At 37.1% G+C, this 19,184-nt stretch overlaps 1 protein-coding gene across 4 annotated transcripts in view; it reads right to left on the minus strand.

The window, feature by feature from the left end:
• Nucleotides 1–524: 524 nt before the first annotated feature.
• The window catches only part of PTPRC (protein tyrosine phosphatase receptor type C), a 121,235-nt gene continuing 102,575 nt past the window's right edge, over nucleotides 525–19,184 (minus strand). For all 4 annotated transcript variants that reach the window (XM_019430703.2, XM_053909092.1, XM_053909091.1 and 1 more), the window contains 11 exons: nucleotides 18,954–19,079; nucleotides 16,966–17,123; nucleotides 16,610–16,745; nucleotides 14,362–14,511; nucleotides 9,912–10,002; nucleotides 8,528–8,661; nucleotides 7,739–7,873; nucleotides 5,324–5,446; nucleotides 4,923–5,101; nucleotides 3,026–3,161; nucleotides 525–1,685 (listed from right to left, as the gene is read on the minus strand). In XM_019430703.2, coding sequence (XP_019286248.2) covers nucleotides 1,410–1,685; nucleotides 3,026–3,161; nucleotides 4,923–5,101; nucleotides 5,324–5,446; nucleotides 7,739–7,873; nucleotides 8,528–8,661; nucleotides 9,912–10,002; nucleotides 14,362–14,511; nucleotides 16,610–16,745; nucleotides 16,966–17,123; nucleotides 18,954–19,079 — 1,644 coding nt within the window. In that variant the 3' untranslated portion in view covers nucleotides 525–1,409. The remainder of the gene's footprint in view (nucleotides 1,686–3,025; nucleotides 3,162–4,922; nucleotides 5,102–5,323; nucleotides 5,447–7,738; nucleotides 7,874–8,527; nucleotides 8,662–9,911; nucleotides 10,003–14,361; nucleotides 14,512–16,609; nucleotides 16,746–16,965; nucleotides 17,124–18,953; nucleotides 19,080–19,184) is intronic.

Genomic DNA, 19,184 nt, shown 5'->3' on the forward strand with positions numbered 1-19,184 from the left:
ACTTATTTTTCTTAGCATAATACTCTCTAGCTCCACCCAAGTCATTGCAAATGGCAAGATTTCATTCTTTTTTAATGCTGAGTAATACTCCATTGTGTATATATATCACATATTCTTTATCCATTCATCAATCAATGGACACTTGGGCTCTTTCCATAATTTGGCTATTGTAGTCTAAGCATTTGAGAAATTCAAAGCAAATCACTTCTGTTGTGATGAGCACTGGGTGATGTATGGGATTGTTGAATCACTATATTGTACACCTGAAACTAATACAAGACTATATGTTAACTATACTGGAATTAAAATAAAGTAAAATAGAATGGGTAAAATCAAAGTAAATGTACTTGGGTGAAAGCCAAGGATAAACTTTAGCATGGAAAATATGCATGTGCAATATTACATTTCTCATATCGGGATTGCATTCCATAAAAATAGCTAGATTAGGTTTCAAATGTAAATATTTCACACAAATACATTTGCATAATTCTATTTTTATCCTATGAATATTAATATCTATTGCATTTGTTTAAAGATGTTTATTTAAATTCAACTGCAACACACATAATTTTTGGTCAAAAGTATCAAGCAATGAATTTCACATATTATACAGAGATTACTGCAAAATTATAAACACCATGTGAGTATAACAAGATAGGCTTGCTTGAAAATTTTAAATTAGATTAAATGAGCTTGAAAGATAGGGACTAAATGCTAACATATGGAATGTAAGATTTCCAAATTTTAATATAGTTAACTTTCTTGTAGTAACTACACAAACACACACACACACACACACACACACACACACACTACTTTTATGTCTATTTCTAGAAGTAAAATAGTAAACTATAAGATTTATATGAGTAGAACAAGGAGGACATCTTGAGGTCGTTTCAGAAATGTACATTTTATTCTTAGATCCCACACACAATTTATGATTTAAAAAATAGGTCCTTTAAGCTAAGTTAATATGTTCAACATAAAATGGGTTTTTTCTACAAAAAAAGGCAAGGTTTCTCAAAAGCACTTAAATTCACTTAAAAGCATCCTCTCTCCCTTTCCTGTTGCCATCTCTGTTTCTCTCTGTCTCTGTCTCTGTCTCTCTCTCTCTCTCTCTCTCTCACACACACACACACACACACACACATACACACACACACACACAATCTAAGTCTACAAAGACGTTATTTTTTGCTTAATCGTGGGTAAAATTTTAACATATGCAAAAGACTGTACAAAACATTTTGGCAAAACTATCTTAAATATGTTTCTACTGTAGCAAAATAGAAATTTCTCACAAATATTGGTCCAATGCACTTCATTAATCCACTGTTTATCTATTTTGCCATTCTACTCCTAGAAAAATAGAAATCACACAACACAATGAGTCCTGTATACATCTTTTCCTATGCACTTTGAGTTAAACCTGGACTCGCAGGACCATTGGCGGAATGTTCTGGCTCCTCAGGGCTACTTGTGACTTTAGCACCTTCATCTTCTTTATTTCCTTCACTGGCCTTATCAAGGGCATCAGGTGAACTAACACAATTAGCATCCTGTTTTGCTTTGTCCAATTCATTATCAAATTCAATTTTATCTTCTTGATTGTTGCTTTTCTTTATTTGTCCATTCTGGGCAGGATAGGCACTAGCGATGATATCGTATAGGAGTTGGTATTGCTCCTAGTAAAAGAAAGAAGCAAGAAAGATTATGTAATTATTATAAAGGAGGTTTATGTAATTATTTGTATATCAGATGAAAATTAGCAAGAACTATTAATTTACTTGGAAGTCTTGGTCATTCTTACTTGTTCATTCCCCTCACAGGCCACGAGGTGTCTCATTTCCGTGACATGGCCCAAGATGCCACTTTTTGAGGTTAATGCTTCAGGAAGCCTATCCTGATCCCCATAGGTTAAATTAAGTGCCCTCATTTGTGTCCTTGTTATAATCTCTGTCATTTCAACTACTACACTGTTTAATAAATATCTGCCTTTTCCTCATGCTAAATGGTGAGTCTTTTAATGGCAAGAGCACATAACAGGCACTCAGTACACTTTTAAAATCAATATATGCAAGTTTAGTGTCATACATAATTAAAAGCTGCATATATTTGAGTGAGTAGCTAAGTTTATATGGCGACTGGTTATTAATTTCCAGATTGCCCTCTGCCAGCTGCAGAAGATCCATGCTTGATTGATTACAAAACTGCCACACTTATTATCCTCTCTGAATCCACACTTCTTTGCAATGTGACTTTGCAGACCCGTTCGAGAAGAGGCGGGTCGATCTCCACATTCTTAAAGCTGAGCTGCCCCTGTGACTTGCTTAGATAAGAAAACGCAGAGGAGGACACATTGTGCCAGTACCAAGCCTGAACCTCAAGGGGTCGCGCGCCCTGCCACCCTACCCCTTGGAGATCTACCGCTTTTACGTGAATATGCGTGGGCTTGTCTTTTGGAGACAGAGAGACCTGCATTCTACTCATCCCTGTTGCCAGAGCTAAATGCCAGCGACTGCCAATCTGCTGGTCGTAGAGATCATTTTGGACAAGCCAAGCTTAGTGGACATATCAACAGCAGCAAACCTATGAGTGAGCTTGGTCTAGATTGGCTGAACCTGACGTCATTGGCAGAAAGATTTCATTGTTCCCATATACTATTGAACTATAATAAATGTGTTTTTTTTTTCTGCCACTAATTTTGGAGTGCTTTGTTACACAGCAATACACATTAATACAGGCGTAAAGATGGGGGAAATTAGGGAATTCATGAGCGCTTGAAGAAATGTCTGACATGAATTGCCATAACAAATTGCTGGCAAGCTCCAGTTAGGTCTCTTATTTATATTAATGATAATTTCATGTGAATCGTCATGTAAAAAAGGAATATAAAAAAGAATAGAACAGTGACTAGAAGACAAGAAAAGGAAAAGAAAGGAGAGGATTGGAGAAGAGGGAGAGAGAAGAAAGCGTCAAAATAAAAATGCAAAACACATCGAAAACAGCTATAAGGTCTACTTACAAATGTGGGAACCATTCCTGGTCTAGCTCTGCGCAGAGATTTTACTACTTGAAAAACATCTATCACTTCTTCTGTTTCTGCACTTTCCAAGAGATTTAACAAAGCACAAAACAGTCCTGTTTGCTGAGATCCATCTCTGTAAGAGGGAAAAAAAAGATTTAAAAAGAAAATAATTCTACATTTTATGGAAAAAGTTATATTAGAATAAAAACTGAAAGGGAGAGATAGAATGCATTCTTCACTTCATGTTTATTGTAATTATAGTATTCCAATCTTGTAAGAGCAAAACATTTCTGCTAAATCCATTTTTCGGGCAAATTTTTTCAGTTTGAGACTATAATAATCTTATACTTAAAAAAATAATTGTCTTAGGCTTTAAGCATATTTTTTCCTCTGTTTAACACCTTATAGATCATAACGCATTTTTATTTACATCTGAAGTTATTAGGACAACTTTCATAATTCCAATTTGCAGATGAGGACATCGAGATTTAGGAAAAATAAAGACATGGCTAGACGCTCTGGAAAGCAGTGTGGAGGTTCCTCAGAAAATTAAAAATAGACCTACCCTATGACCCAGCAATAGCACTGCTAGGAATTTATCCAAGGGATACAGGAGTACTGATGCATAGGGGCACCTGTACCCCAATGTTTATAGCGGCACTCTCAACAACAGCCAAATTATGGAAAGAGCCTAAATGTCCATCAACTGATGAATGGATAAAGAAATTGTGGTTTATATACACAATGGAATACTACGTGGCAATGAGAAAAAATGAAATATGGCCTTTTGTAGCAACGTGGATGGAACTGGAGAGTGTGATGCTAAGTGAAATAAGCCATACAGAGAAAGACAGATACCATATGGTTTCACTCTTATGTGGATCCTGAGAAACATAACAGAAACCCATGGGGGAGGGGAAGGAAAAAAAAAAAAAAAAAAGAGGTTAGAGTGGGAGAGAGCCAAAGCATAAGAGACTGTTAAAAACTGAGAACAAACTGAGGGTTGATGGGGGGTGGGAGGGAGGGCAGGGTGGGAGGGAGGGCAGGGTGGGTGATGGGTATTGAGGAGGGCACCTTTTGGGATGAGCACTGGGTGTTGTATGGAAACCAATTTGACAGTAAATTTCATATATTAAAAAATAAAAAAAAAAAAAAAAAAAGACATGGCTAGAAATCAATGAAACCAGAAATCCTGGACCCAATATTTTGTATATTATTAGAATGCATGCTTTTCTCCTCTCTTCTGTTTCTCTAATGCTTTTACAAATGTCCACATTTCTGGATCAATCGAAAACTGATGCTTGGTGAAATTTTTCATTAAAAAGAGGACAACTCGATAATTTACCTAACTGTGAGAAGCATGTTACATTATAATAAATATTCAATTTAAAGAATATGTTATTAGCAGGATTTTATTTATTCAAGTCTTTTCAGTTAATATACAACTTATAATATGTTTGCTGATGGCAAAGCGTTGATTCTTCTGGATTCTGTTAACACCTAATAGAGTGGATCAGTGCATAGAAGCATAAATAAAATGTAATATCCATCCATCTGTCTGTTCATGCATTCTTCCATTCATTCATTAACTCATGCAGGACATATGACATTCCAGATTCAATGTTAGGCACTGGGACTGAAAGATGATATGACACTGGTAGTAAGAAATTTAGAGACTAAAATGATTACACTATAATCATTTCTATCATATTTCTGTAAGAGCTATGCTGTGGGAGCAAACCTGAGAGAGTGACTGATTCCACAAGAGGCTTTCAGGGTTTCAGTGTGGGCCTGCATTTTATGTATTAGCATAAATAATCTAACGGGAAGTGTGGACCATGAAGTCAAGCATTATGAAGATTTTTTAGAGAATATGCTATCAAATCCCACCCACCCGCAGTGAATGAGGAGAGGCACATTCTTGTGATGCTTAGTTCCTTCAGTGGAATTCTTCTTGGGAAGTTTTTCTTTGAGAATCTGAATCATAGAGATTAATTCTTTGGGTTCTGGAGGAAGCTCATCCACATTCCAGTTATTATACTGGTACTGGTACACAGTCCGAAAATCTTTCCTCTAAAACCAGAAAAGAAGAGAACGTTAACTCACGTAAGGTTCAGTCCCTCTAATAACTTGATAGTCACATTTTCTTCGCAATTACTTTCATTTAACTCATCTTAAAGTTATAATAAAACATAATATACATTTTGCCTTACTTTTATAGAGTAATGTTTATTAGTTCTTCTACCAGACCAATCACCAGATCAAAAATATATACTCCTGAAATTATTTATGTACCTTGGAATGTCTCAGTTCAAATACACGGAGGGTATAAGCTGAAGATTGGTTGGTGTCTTTCATATCAACTTGTATATCTCCATATGTCTGCTTTCCTTCTCCCCAGTACTGAGCACAGACTTCCTAGATAAGAAAGAGCATGATTCAACACCTTCTTCACAAGTGTTCTGTTTGCTTTTTAACACATTGAGATCACCTCTTACTGTCTCCATCTCTCTCCTCTCTCTCTTTCCTCCCATTCTATTAAGTTGAAATTACTAATTGTGTTCTAAAATTAAAAGCTGTACATAAAACTCTACAATCTATCTTAAGTATCTTGGACATCCATTCTACAATACCTGGTGTTTGCTTGTGCAAATCAAGGGAACTGAGAAATACCCAAAGTGGCCAGGACATCACAGGAGTGGCTCTGTCACTGCTAGTGTAGGTCTTTGAGATTTGTTTCTCCCTTCCATACCCTTATTATCACCTCTTCAAAATTTATAGATTGAGCTGGTGTTGATCATGACCCCTGCCATAACAAGTCTCACTGTCCCTCCAGTGGTCTTTGAGGAAAGAGATTTCATCCTTTAGTGCTTTGTCGCTGTATCTTGATGACCAACACCATGAGCAGTTTTTTATAAGTTAACTGCAAATCTAAGTAAAGGGTCAGATTGAAGAGTAGGTGGGTCACAAAAGTGTGTTCTCTCCCTGCAAATGGCTCTGTACCAACTACAGTCCCACAACTTCTGACAACAATAGGCAGATGCCTAAACTACCATTTCATTTTCCAGTTTTCACAGTTTGATGAAAAATATAATTGCTAGAATACCATGCTGGAATTCCTAACAAGTTATTTAAAAAAAAAAAAGTAGGGTGTCTAGGTGGCTCGGTTGGTTGAGCGTCAGATTGTGGCCTGGGTCATTATCTCGTGGTCCATGAGTTTGAGCCCCATGTGGGGCTTGGAGCCCCATGTGGACAGCTTGGAGCCTGTAGCCTGCTTCGGATTCTGTGTCTCCCTCTCTCTCTGCCCCCCCCCCCACTTGCACTCATGTGTGCTCGCTCTGTCTCTGTCTCTCTTTCTCAAAAATAAATTAAAAAAAATAAAAATAAATAAAAAGGAAAAGAAAAAAACCCCATAAAATAAAAACAACATTCTATGTCAGGGATAGGGAAACAAAGAGAAGACAGAGAGAAAGAGAAGGCATATAACTGCATACTTATGAGAGTGTTCATTAAATAGGCTTTAACATAGGGGCGCCTGGGTGGCTCAGTTGGTTAAGCGTCCGACTTCAGCTCAGGTCATGATCTCTCGGTTTGTGGGTTCGAGCCCCGCGTAGGGCTCTGTACTGACAGCTCGGAGCCTGGAGCCTGCTTTGGATTCTGTGTCTTCCCACCTCTCAGCCCCTCCCATGCTCATGCTCTGTCACTCTCTGTCTTTCAATAATAAATAAATGTAAAAAAAAATTAAATAAGCTTTAACATATGCCATATAATGTGTTAGGTGCTAAAACTAAGTAAAATCTACTAGCAGAGAAATTTAGATAACTCAAGGTATTAAGCGGAAGATCAAATACATGTCATAGGCATTAAGCAGATCAAAATAGACCTTAGGTTCACCTCCAACTATAGAATTTTATAATGCTGAATATTACATGAACATAAAGAAGGCAGGATTTAGATAAATTTTTAAGGAGTTCTATCTAACTAGAAGAAAAGGATCAAAATGGGAATAGAGGGCACATTTAGATATATGAAATGCCAGTAAATTAAGTCTCAGTGATGAAAATGTAGATTGTGTGTTAAGATTCAGTCAGAAAACCTTCTTGTCCAGAATAGAAATTATGGAAAACATAAAAATATGAAGAAAATGGAAAGATATATGAGGGTCTGATTATTGAGGGTCTTCAATATCAAACTGAGGAGTCTGGTTCTCATCTTGAAGAAAATAGGAGGAAAACGTGTCAGTTGCTACTTGTTTGTAGCAAGGAGCGACACAGAGACAGCTGTGCATTAGATGATCCACAGTTGGAGGTGGCTGGGTGGCTCAGTTGGTTAAGTGTCCGACTTTAGCTCAGGTCATAACCTCACGGTCTATGACTTCAAGCCCCATATGGAGCCACTTCAGATCCTCTGCCCTCCTCCCCCTGCCCCTCCCCCGGCCCCTCTCTCTCTCTCTCAAATAAATAAATAAAACACAAAAACAAACAGACAAGCAAAGTTGATCCGCAGATGGTGTGCAGTACTAGACAAGGGCCACATGAGAGATGGTCAGAAACCAGACATGAGTTGCTAGCGGCCAACACTGGGATGGAAGATGGTCAGGAGGAACAAAGGCAACTGTGTAACAGAAGGGTCAAAAACACTTGGGTAATCCAAGAATGGCGAATGATATTTTATGACAGAAAAACAAAAAATATTCTTGAAAGTACAAACCTGGTCTCCATTCTTCAGCCCTGTCAGCATAACAATAACTTTGACTTTTCTTTGGAATATCATCTGCCAAAAGTCACCAATGGTCTCTTTTAGTGGTCCCTGAGCAGCAATCATCACTTCAGGTTTCCAGTAACTCTTTAAAAGAGAGAGAGAGAGAGAGAGGGAAAGAGAGAGAGAGAATCTGTTACTCTCGCTCACTGGTGAGAGAGCAGTGGATTCTTAAATATTTGGAAATATTGTCACTTAATTTGATATCCATGCTTTCATATAAAAACATTAAGATTCTTAGGTCCTAGGAACAATGTGGTATCTCTATGTAAAATACTTATTTGGTTTATGACAATACTTAGCTAATAGTATGAAATCAAGTTTAGAACATACACTATCCTAACAAAACTAACAAGTTTTCCCTTCCAAAAAGTTTTAAAAAGTTAATGTGGTTGAAAAAGAAAATACATAAGCATTTCAAATTTCTTCATCATGTCTCTACCTAATTGATGTATTTTCTCAAACTGTATTATTTTTCAAACTAATATGAAGAGTCATGTTTGTCATAAATTGTAACTAATAAGCATTGTTTTATTTTGTATCAACCCATTAGGTTTGGATACCGTTAAGTCTTTCAGTAAGTTAAAATATAGTATTAAAAATTAACACTTTTTTATCAATTAATATATAGTTATGGCTAAGCTCATAATTCTTTTATAAATTCACTTAATGAATGGCCATAGTAATATAGTAGATTTTTCAAAGGGTTAGATCCTGGGCTTTGGAAATTTAAGTACCTACCATTATAAATGACGCATTGATGTATTTACTTGTTTCCTCTGAGTCACTGTCATCATCAGAAGATTCCTCTGAATCATGCTCACTCTCTTTGCTCATCTCTAGTTCATGTTTAAGTGGCACTCTGTTAAAGTCATCTATGTAAAATAAATTAGTAGTAAGTCTCTTTAAAAAATCAAATCTCTGCTTGATTGTCAGGTAGAAATTAGAGAAGTGACAGACTGCATCATGAAAATTTACTAATCTATATGAAATGAGACCCTACATAAAATTCAGTTCTTAGTGATTAACAGATTATAAAAATGCAATCTGAGAAAAAGAAGGTCACCAAAAGTTTCTTGGAAAAACATGGGATATACCTCTGTGTTAAACAACGGATAGATACCATAATATTCCAATATATCATTCGATCTTTGACACATATACTTTAGTTTCCCATGAACTATCATCATTCTGCTAGATATAAGCTTAAATTCATAAAGAAATTAAAGAAATGCATGGTTTAGGTAAAAACCTAATTTCTTAATTATGTCAATTAACATCAAATTAATAATCTAATAAATATCTCAGATGACTTATTATTTAATCAACAAAATTATTTAGTCCCATAATTTCTCACTTTCTCAATCTCTTTAATATATAATTTCCTAATCAGATGATCTGATTAGCTATATAACCATCAACTCCAGATTTTGAACTAATATTTATAAGGACTTCAGAAATTAACTAGGTCAACCACATATTGATATGATTTATCCAGCTGTCTAGCTTATTAGCTTGGGTTATATTTTCTCCATGCTAATTTTACTTTATGCCAATGAATAAAATTATAGTTTTATCAGACATTACCTACCAATTCTTAAATAACAGAATTCAAGTATGGAAACTGTACATGCTTTGATCTGTTAAATTTGATGATTAACAGTTTATAAGGTAGTTTCTACCTACTGTCAATCTCCCAGATAGAAGGAAGGGGTGAAGAGAACACAGAAAGAAAAAAAGAAGTAATTTTTGCTACTGGCAATTACCCTGAAACAAACAACTGAAATCAACTAAAGATGAGAAATAGTAAAGAAGACTAGGCCTTTTTTTCTCCCACCTGCAGAGGATACATCTTTCTGACAACGCATTTCAGAAATAATTGGTAGAATGAAAATACTGAATACAGTCTATCCTCCAAAGTCCAAAATTCTTTGGAATTGGACTTTCAAAGAATTTGTTATAATTCAATATAAACAGACTCTTAGCTATTCTCTACTGTCAATCCAATGTTGAAAATTTGCTTCAACGTAATTTGTGTGTGTGCATCTTACATTAAGCAAGTCCGAAAGAGAGTTTAATTTTATCTAATACCAAAAAAAATAAATAAATAAAATGAACTACATACATGGAATGATGTTAGAATTCCTGTTTTTACTTTTATTTTGTTCTTGATTTCCAATGTGCTGTGTCCTCCAGCTCCTATATGAGGGAAGTCTCTGAGGGTAAAAAATAGAATGGAACACTCCTTTCAAGACGTAAATATTGCTTTTGTTTATTATTGTGACATAAGATGCTCCCTAAAGAAAAGTATTTCATCAAGTTTTGTGAAATTTACATGCATTTCCCATAGTTCACAATTTTTACATTTGCCTCTGAATTGTTCCTTTTAATTGTTCAAGCATTTAATATGTATTTTTTTAATTTTTTAATGTTTTATTTATTTTTTTTGAGAGAGACACAGAGTGTGAGCAAGGGAGGGGCAGAGTGTGAGGGAGACACAGAATCCGACGCAGGATCCAGGGTCTGAGCTGTTAGCACAGAGCCCGACACGGGGCTCGAACCCATGAACTGTGAGATCATGACCTGAGCCGAAGTCAGTCGCTTAACCGACTGAGCCACCCAGGCGCCCCAGCATTTAATATTTTTGACATGGAAATTTTGAACTAAATATATACAATTATATAACAAAATATGTTTCCTACTAAAGAGCTGCTGAAAAGCAAAATAGCATGGTTTGTTCTTGTATAAGTTGAAGCACTATGCAGATGTTGATTATTATCCATATTGCAAGAGGTAACGGTAAATTATTTTTAAATGATCATAAATAAACTCTCCAGATACGGCATTCACGGGAGATTTGGCTCATGCTTCAAATAATTGATAATTGATTTGTTTATGCCTTCCCTACTGCTTTTCCTCTCACTCACAGTTGCTAATCAGTCAGCAAGACCTATCATTTCTGCTGGTGAAGCTCTCAAACCCTTTTGCTTTTCTCTCTTTCTACTTAGCACAGTCCACTTTAATTTCTCACTTGAAAATGTCAACAGTTTCTTCACTGGCCTCTTTATCTTCAATCTCACTTGCTCTAATCCTCTTAAAACTTGAAACAGAGTCCACTGAGGCTCCTCAGAGGTCTCCCATCATTGGTAGGAAGTATTCAACCAATCCCTTTACTACTGCACAAAAACCTTAGGGAATGCACTCTTGATTGTCCGTCCCGCCTCACCCTTTGATAGGCCCCTTCCACTACAGCCAAACCAACGTCCTCAACTCCCCCTGGGAAGGGGTTGAATTGTCCTGAATCTTAGCAGATTCGCACGTGTGTTTTCTGCTTGGACTGCCCTTTCCCTTGTCACTCTAATTTCTACTTGCCCTTTAGCTATCAGTTTAAGTGTCCTTTCTTCTGAAAGGTCTTTTTGCTTTCAGCCCTTTCTCCCCATTGGTCCTTAAATAAATATTTGTCAAGTGGATGAATAATCTAAACCAAGAGAGCTCATCATGTACAGTTTAGCAGGATTTTATACACATACAAACATATGTGCATGTGGATGTACATGTGAGTGTGTGTGTATATATATATATATATATACACACATATGTATATACATATATATATATATTTTTTTTTTTTAAATATGGTTTGCTCTTTCAAACTAAATATGGCACCCTGTTTCAAACCCCATTTATTGCTGTGTAACTGAATGAATGAAAACCTCACCATTGAATACTAGGCCACTTGAACACTTCCATGAACTGCTTGAAAGCTGATGCCTTGGAAAGTATTACAACCCTTTTTTTGCTCTTGTCTGAACAGTCACCCAGTGGTCTCTTCCCTCTAGTCAATACCCAGTATTATAGATAAAACTAATGGTTCGCCTTCCTTGGAGACATGGAGGGGTTTTCACACCTCAGCCTGTGCTTGTTTCAGTTGCTACAAGTCTAAGCCTCCCAGGGCATCCATATTCTCTAGAGCTCTACTCCTAAATAATTACCTAAATGATTATTCTAAAATACAACAAACTCAATGTCTTATATCCCATCAACCAATGTCTTCCTCTCTGCCCTCTGGTGCTCATGGTCTGTTGTCAACAAACTGCCATCCATCTTAATGCTTTTCTTTCAATAGTCCCTTCACCTTTTGTCTGGGGAAGGGGCAGGTGCACCAAGTGAAACTTGAGTGCCCCTTGAGAACATCGCCAAAAATGCAGTAGCTCTTTAAAAAAAAACAAACAAACTGAATTCTCCCCTCATACCCCATATACTTCACAGCGTGAAAAGATATGTGCTGTCGGTTTCTACTTGTAAACCATTTCTACTCCTTTCTCCTTCCAAATACCCAACTACTTTGATTTTCCTGAAATCACGTCACCTTCCTTTAACCTTTTTTAGAGGCTTCAGGTACTGATTACTGGATCATCCCACCTCCTTTAGTTTCGGACTTGTTTAATTTTTTTCCCCAGGTCAGTCATCATTCTTGCTTACTTCTACATTGACAAGCATGATCTAGCCAACACTCTAGTCTCTTCACTTCTTAGCTTCTTTACCTCCTATGACCTTTCCCTCTACTCCTCTGCCATCCACTTTCTCCATTCTACCTTTTTAAGTTTCATTTCAAATGTTCATTTAAAAATTACAATTTCAACCATCCCATTATTGAAGATTACCTCTTTTCTTCCCTGTCATTTGTTCTAGTATCTTCAGTTTAGCAACGTGCAAGTCTATCAAAACTTCCCATATACTGTCCTTAACATTTTCTCTATGTGCCCAATGTCCTTCTGTGGCCAGTTTGCTCTTTATCATCCACCACTGTATCATTCATTTGCAAACACCCTCAATTTCTTCACCTGGGACTTTCAAACTGTCACGTTAAGAAATCCTCTATGGGAGTGGGGGATGGGCTGGGTGGCCCAGTCGGTTGAGCATCCACCTTCAGCTCAGGTCATGACCTCGAAGTTTGTGGGTTCAAGCCCAGCATCAGGTTCTGTGCTGACAGCTCAGACCCTGGAGCCTGCTTCAGATTCTGTGTCTCCTTCTCTCTCTGACCCTCCCCCACTTGCCCTCTGTCTCTCTCAAAAATAAATAATAATAAACAATTCAAAAAAGAAAAAAGAAATCCTAGATGGGTTTAACTCAACTATCTGCATGCACAGCCCCTGTTTTCAATGTTTCTGTAGAAAACAATGAAACCAGATGACTCTCTTTAAATTCATGACCATAAATTTCAACTTTCTACTTTGATATAACTATTTCATATACTTCCCCTTTCTGAAGCATAAGCTCTGCTTTGCCCTTCTTATTCCTGTACCCCTAAAAGTTTAACTGATGATCTCTTGCTTCATACCCTCTTTAGAAAAAGCAGGCAATTGGATGAGAAATGCCTCAACTTCCTATCACCAATTCTACGAACTGACCAACATCTCTACTCTCATCTTCTTTCTACCTTTATGCTTAGATGGAATAATTTCACTGCTCCCATCAGTTATAGTCTCTGGGTTACACTCTCTCACTATGTCTATCTGCAAATCACTTTGACTCTTATGCCCAAAATTGTACAAAGGGAGCAAAATTGTACACAGAGCAAAAACCCAATCATATTTGTTCAGTGAAAGAAGTTCCTCTTTCTTTTAGGGGCTTTACGTAAGAATGTTGAAATGGCATTCATAAATGTTTCCAAACGGCATATAGGGGGGCAAGCAGAGTTAGTGTACTGAATACGCTTGATTTATCAGCTGAAAGAGCAAGAAAATAGCAATTAAACATCCTTCCCCTCAAGACTGCTCTGGTAGACTGCTAGTTCTTACACGATAGTACAGGTCTTCTGGTGGATTGTGTTACGTGGAGATTATTATATGCTTCACCTCCACCCCCCACCTCATCCTTACTTTGAGCCAAGACATTAAACAATTCTGCATCCGATTAAAAGCATGTTCCTGGTCTTGTGAAACTCTCCAATTTGACCAGTTTGGCAGTTCACAGACAGTTTCAGTAAACTTGATATCAGTAGTGAAAGAGAAAAGGTACAAAACATTTTGTTTGGACAACTGAGCAATCTGGAGATAACTCCACAAATTCTTGGAATGAGTGAACTACATCCTAGGCTGGCTTTCAGAGTAATTGCCTAATAAATAGGTTAGGACACATGTATTTATCCTTTAGTTTCTGTCTACCAGCTCCAGCCAGTTAAACTTCCTAAGTAGTCATAAACTCCTCTAATTATTTCCTTTACAAACCCAAACCAGATGTAGTTTTAAAAGGTGAGATGCTACATTGCCTTTGGCAGACCAATTTTGTGGGTATTACTATTATTTTGACACTTTATTTTATACCAGCTTAATGAGAAATAGTTAAAAGGGGAGGGCTGGGGATGCATTTCTAGGCTTAAACAAGTCTCCTGCATAACAGCTGTGTGCTTTTAGGTATTTCTCTTAAACTCCCTTTGTCTTAGTTTCCTCATCTGTACTCCATTGGTTACGGTGAGGCCCAAATTCAGGAATCATGCCGAATGCACACCCCCAGAAAATAGCCCTCGTGAAAGTTAACTTTAGTAACTATTATTATTGCTATCACATCATTACCTGGAATTCAGCCTCTAGGGGAGACGGCTCACTGGGGGGATCTCTTTTCTTCATGTTAAGTAGATATGGATGTAATTCAGACAAACTCACTTCTGTTTCCCCAAATTGGTTGTATTCCACCAAGGCCTGGTGGATCAAGATATACTGTGCCTACAATTTCAAAGAAAAATATGGATAATTAATTGCTAACTTCTAGTCTTATGAATCATATTGAAATAAATTATGCATCTCTATAATTGTGCTCAGATTGGGACAATGTTTGTAAAAGAAAACCAATGCCCATAACATTTGAATAGTATGGAATTTGGCTCTCACAATTCTCTGGAATGTGAGCAAATTCTACTTCAGATCATTTTTGCAGAAAAAAAAATAGCTTGGTAAATAGATTAAACATACACTATGTAGTGCATAACTTTTATTTGATTCCTAAAAATTAGAAAACATTACCTGTTACTTCCTTCAGTGACCATTATTGAGCCAGTGAGTCAAATTACTAATATATAAAACTATAATAAATATCTAAGAGGAAAAAAATCAAATTGATACTCCATACAACACATTAAAAAAAAAGCTTTCTAGAATCTTTTAAAATAAAGAAAATTATCAAGAAAAACACAATACTCCAAATCCACATTTAACAACTCCTAACATTTTTATCATATTTGAATCTACTATTTTTAAATAAGTGACAAATTTGTGATAACATTCAAGCCTCTTCAACTACTAATGTTAGTTTCCTGAGTTTGACTATATCCTTTTAGCCCATTTACTTTTTCCACAGGAAATAAGTTTTCCTTTTGTTCCTGGTTGACAATCTATTTTTATTCTTCTATAGTGACACCCATGTATCTGTAAGCATTGTACAAATTTGTGTGCTTTTTAAAAATTGTGTAAATTGGGGCGCCTGGGTGGCTCGGTGGGTTAGGCATCGACTTCAGCTCAGGTCATGATCTCACGGTTCGTGAGTTCAAACCCCGCATCAGGTTCTTTGCTGTTAGTGTAGAGCCCACTTCGGATCCTCTGTCTTCGTCTCTCTCTGCTTCTCCTCTGCTTTTGCTCTCTCTCTCTCTCTCTCTTTCTCTCTCTGTCTCTCGAAAATGAATAAACATTTTTTAAAAAATAATAAATAAATTAAATAAAATGGTATAAATAATATCTTACATGTTTCATTTGGTGACTTTATTCACTCTTTGTTTTCATCTGAACATGTAACCAGATAGATAGGTACAGACTAAGATTATTCCTTTCACTGTAGCATAGCATGCAATTGTGTGTCCACGTATTGTTTGCCCTTTATCCCATAAAGTGCTTCCTTTTTTTTCCCTTTTGCTGTTCTATCAATGCTGAATTTAACATTCTTTTTTTTTTAAAGTTTATTTACTTATTTTGAGAGAGACAGAGTGTGTGTGTGAGCAGGGGAGGGACAGAGAGAGAAAGGGAGAGAGAATCCCAAGCAGGATCCTAGCTCTGAGCCCAGTGCAGGGCTCAGATTCACAAACCGTGACATGAGCCAAAACCAAAGTTAACCAACTGAGCCACCCGGGTGCCCCCAATGAACATTCTTGCACGTGTTTTTAGTTATGCACATTTACAAGTGCTTCCCTTGGGTATAGACATACATGTGGAATTGCTGGGTCAAGTGCAGGTATTTTCAATAATAACCATCACTTACAATTACTGGTTACATACTTGTGCCAGAGACTTGCCTATGCATTTTCCTTGGATTACCTTTGTGTCATAGGGTAAATATATCACTGTGTCCATTTTACAGATGACTTAACTGAGGCACAGAAACATTAGAAACTTGTGAAACTGTACATACCATTAAGAATTAACAGCAAGATAGGAACCTTGGAAGTCTACTTCAAAATCTGGGCTATTATTCACTCTACTACTCCGTGTCCCTAGCTCTAATTTTATGAGATGCTATCAAATTAGTTATCAGTGTTTTTGTTTATTTTTTTCCTTTCTAACATGTGTAAATGGTATCTTATTATTAATTGGTGTGCTTGTTTGTTCACATATATTTATAATCATCCTTCTTCTGCAGGACTTTCAGCCACTAACGCGAAATGTTCCTAACTATAATTGGTGCTTATCAATTGATTTAGTTTTCATGAAATAAAAAGAAAACTATTTTCACTCAGTTGAGAAGAATTTGGATTTCTTTTAAGATCACCATTCCCGCCACAAAAAGACTTCAGTCAAAAAGCAAAAGGGATAACAGTGATTGAAGGGGAGCACATACCTCCACTTGAACCATCAGGCACCTCTGTCGCCTTAGCTTGACGACATAACCATAAACGTCCACTTTGTTCTCTGCCTCCAGGCCTTCTAGCATGGCGTCAATTCCAATATAAGTGCCTGTGCGTCCAACACCAGCACTGACGAAACAACAAGCAAACAAACAAACAAACAAAGTGAAGGCATGATCATGGCGGGGAAATGAAAAGACAACAGGGGTGAAGCAGAGGAAAGGATAAAAGTCTCTCCTCACAGACTGTTTTCCAAAACAGCAATCGCCAAAGGGAAGGGTGTTCTCTAACAGCCCAAGAGGAAGAGTTGGGACAGCACTGGTGCCGGCCTTGGGAGTTCTCCATGTACCTGCAGTGCACCACAATGGGGCCACTGAAGAAGTTGCTGAAAGCGTTCACTCTCCTTCTCAGCTTGAGGAGCAGGTGAGGATCCTCAGGAACCCCGTGGTCAGGCCAGCTGGTGAACTGAATGTGAGTCACCTCTCTTCCGGTTGCTTTTTCTTTTTTCTAGGGGAGAGATAATTTTTTCTCTGAGATGATTTTCTTGCAAGCAAATTATCTGACATACATAAGTGGGGGCAGGGGGGAATCCAGTATCAAAAACTCCTCGTGCAAAGGTTTTCAGCCATTATTACATGTTTCCTTTCCAATCAATCACCAGGAGTTGAGATGTCATGCAGGGGTGGCATGCACTAACCAGCAAGCAATAACTTACCAGTAAGGTAAGCAAGGTGTGGTAAGTTCGTGGAAACTGCTGGGAACTTTCATGCTGCCATGCCAAAACCAAACAGCAAAAACAAACACACACACCAAAAAATGGGAGTGTGGGTAGGTGGAAAAAGATATGACGTAAAGGCCATTCTCACAGCTCTTTGAAATATTTCCACTTGGTAGGCCAGCAAATTTTCTTCATGTGAAGAAATTCTGATTAATTGTTCTGTTAATGCTATACTTCTTAGCATTAGAAAGGTCAGCTCAGACTGTAGAGAGACAACTGAGGAAACTCAGTCCCAGACTATAGCTCGTATTTGTCCCAACTTCAAGATAATCACTACAAGATGAGTAATTCATAGTTCTCTGACCTGGTGTGAAGAAGAACCACCTACATTTAGGTAACAGAAGAAACAACAAGACTTGGGTGGTTGTAATTGTCTGATGGGAAATGATTATGTTAATTAAGAATAATGATGAGACTAATCAATGCAACCAGATCTACATATTACCCATAAGTATGGATGGGGTGGGGGTGTCATGCCTAAGTCCATCATGTATTTAACCCCAAATATTGGTGGTGGAACCACTGTTCCATAGCCCTCTGTGGCCCATAGTAGTTAGTAATGCCATGGGAGCCTTAGAAGGCCTTGGAAGAAATATATAATTGAAAGGGGTTGTTTTTGCATCTTTAAACAGCTTTAAGATATATTCACATAGCATAAAATTCATTCATTTAAAGTATAATTTTTTTTATCATATTCCCAGAGTTGTACAATCATCACCACTATCTGATTACAGGACATTTTCATTACCCACTCCCAAAAGAAACCCCTACTGATTACAGCCATCCCTCTTCCTGCTTCACCTCCCTCAGTTCCAAGCAATCCTAACCAGCTTTCTGACTCCATAAATTTGCCTATTCTGGGGACGCCTGAATGGCTCAGGCGGTTAAGTATCTGACTCTTGATGCCGGTTCATGTCATGATCTCACGATTTGTCCGACATTAAGCTTTGCACTGACAGTGCAGAGACTGCTTGGAATTTTTTCTCTCTCTCTCTCTCTCTGCCCTCCCCACTCTATCTCTCTCAAAATAAATAAGCTTTTAAAAAATTTGCCTATTCTGGATTTTTCATAAAAACAGTATCCTAGAACACGTGAGGACCTCTGTTTTAACTATTATCTAAAGCCCTACCGACTGTTTTTTTCCAAACTAACATTTTATCTTTACTACATAGTTAGTGCTTTGTATTTCTTACAGTAGTCTTTAATTGTGCCATGTGTATATTCTTTCCATAATGGTAATTAATAGACCAGTAGAGAATAAGGGCCATTTTACCATTCATTCGATAATTCAGTCATTTATTCAACACAGTTAAAGAGCTCTTTTCTTTATATGTCAAGAGTCACAGAATTATAAATACTTTTGATAGGACTTGGACAGACAGATCCTACTTTCACCAGTGATTTAACTTGACCTGCTGGCTTGTGTTCTAACCCAACTCCTCCTCCTGTAGGTTGTTAAAAATAATTTTTCTTAGATATAATTTCTCACATTTAATTCCATAATTGTATTTTTAGACAAACCGTATGAAAATAAAAAATATGTGATGAAACAAACTCACGTTTGTAATGTTCAACTTCTGAATGATATAATCTGGACACCTTTTGTACTCGGTGATCTTTACCACAACATCTCCAAAAGTCCGTGTGCCCTCTTCCATTGACGGCCAGTATTCGGCACACTTGTTCTATATTTTAAAAAATATTAATAATTTTTGTTTTTAATTTAAACAAATGTATGTATTAAGACTCTTTCAAAAACAAAACAAAAATCATCCATCTGAAAGTCTCAA

Source organism: Panthera pardus, unplaced genomic scaffold (assembly GCF_024362965.1).
Source record: "Panthera pardus isolate Hobbes unplaced genomic scaffold, ASM2436296v1 HiC_scaffold_21, whole genome shotgun sequence".
Lineage (NCBI taxonomy): Eukaryota > Metazoa > Chordata > Mammalia > Carnivora > Felidae > Panthera > Panthera pardus.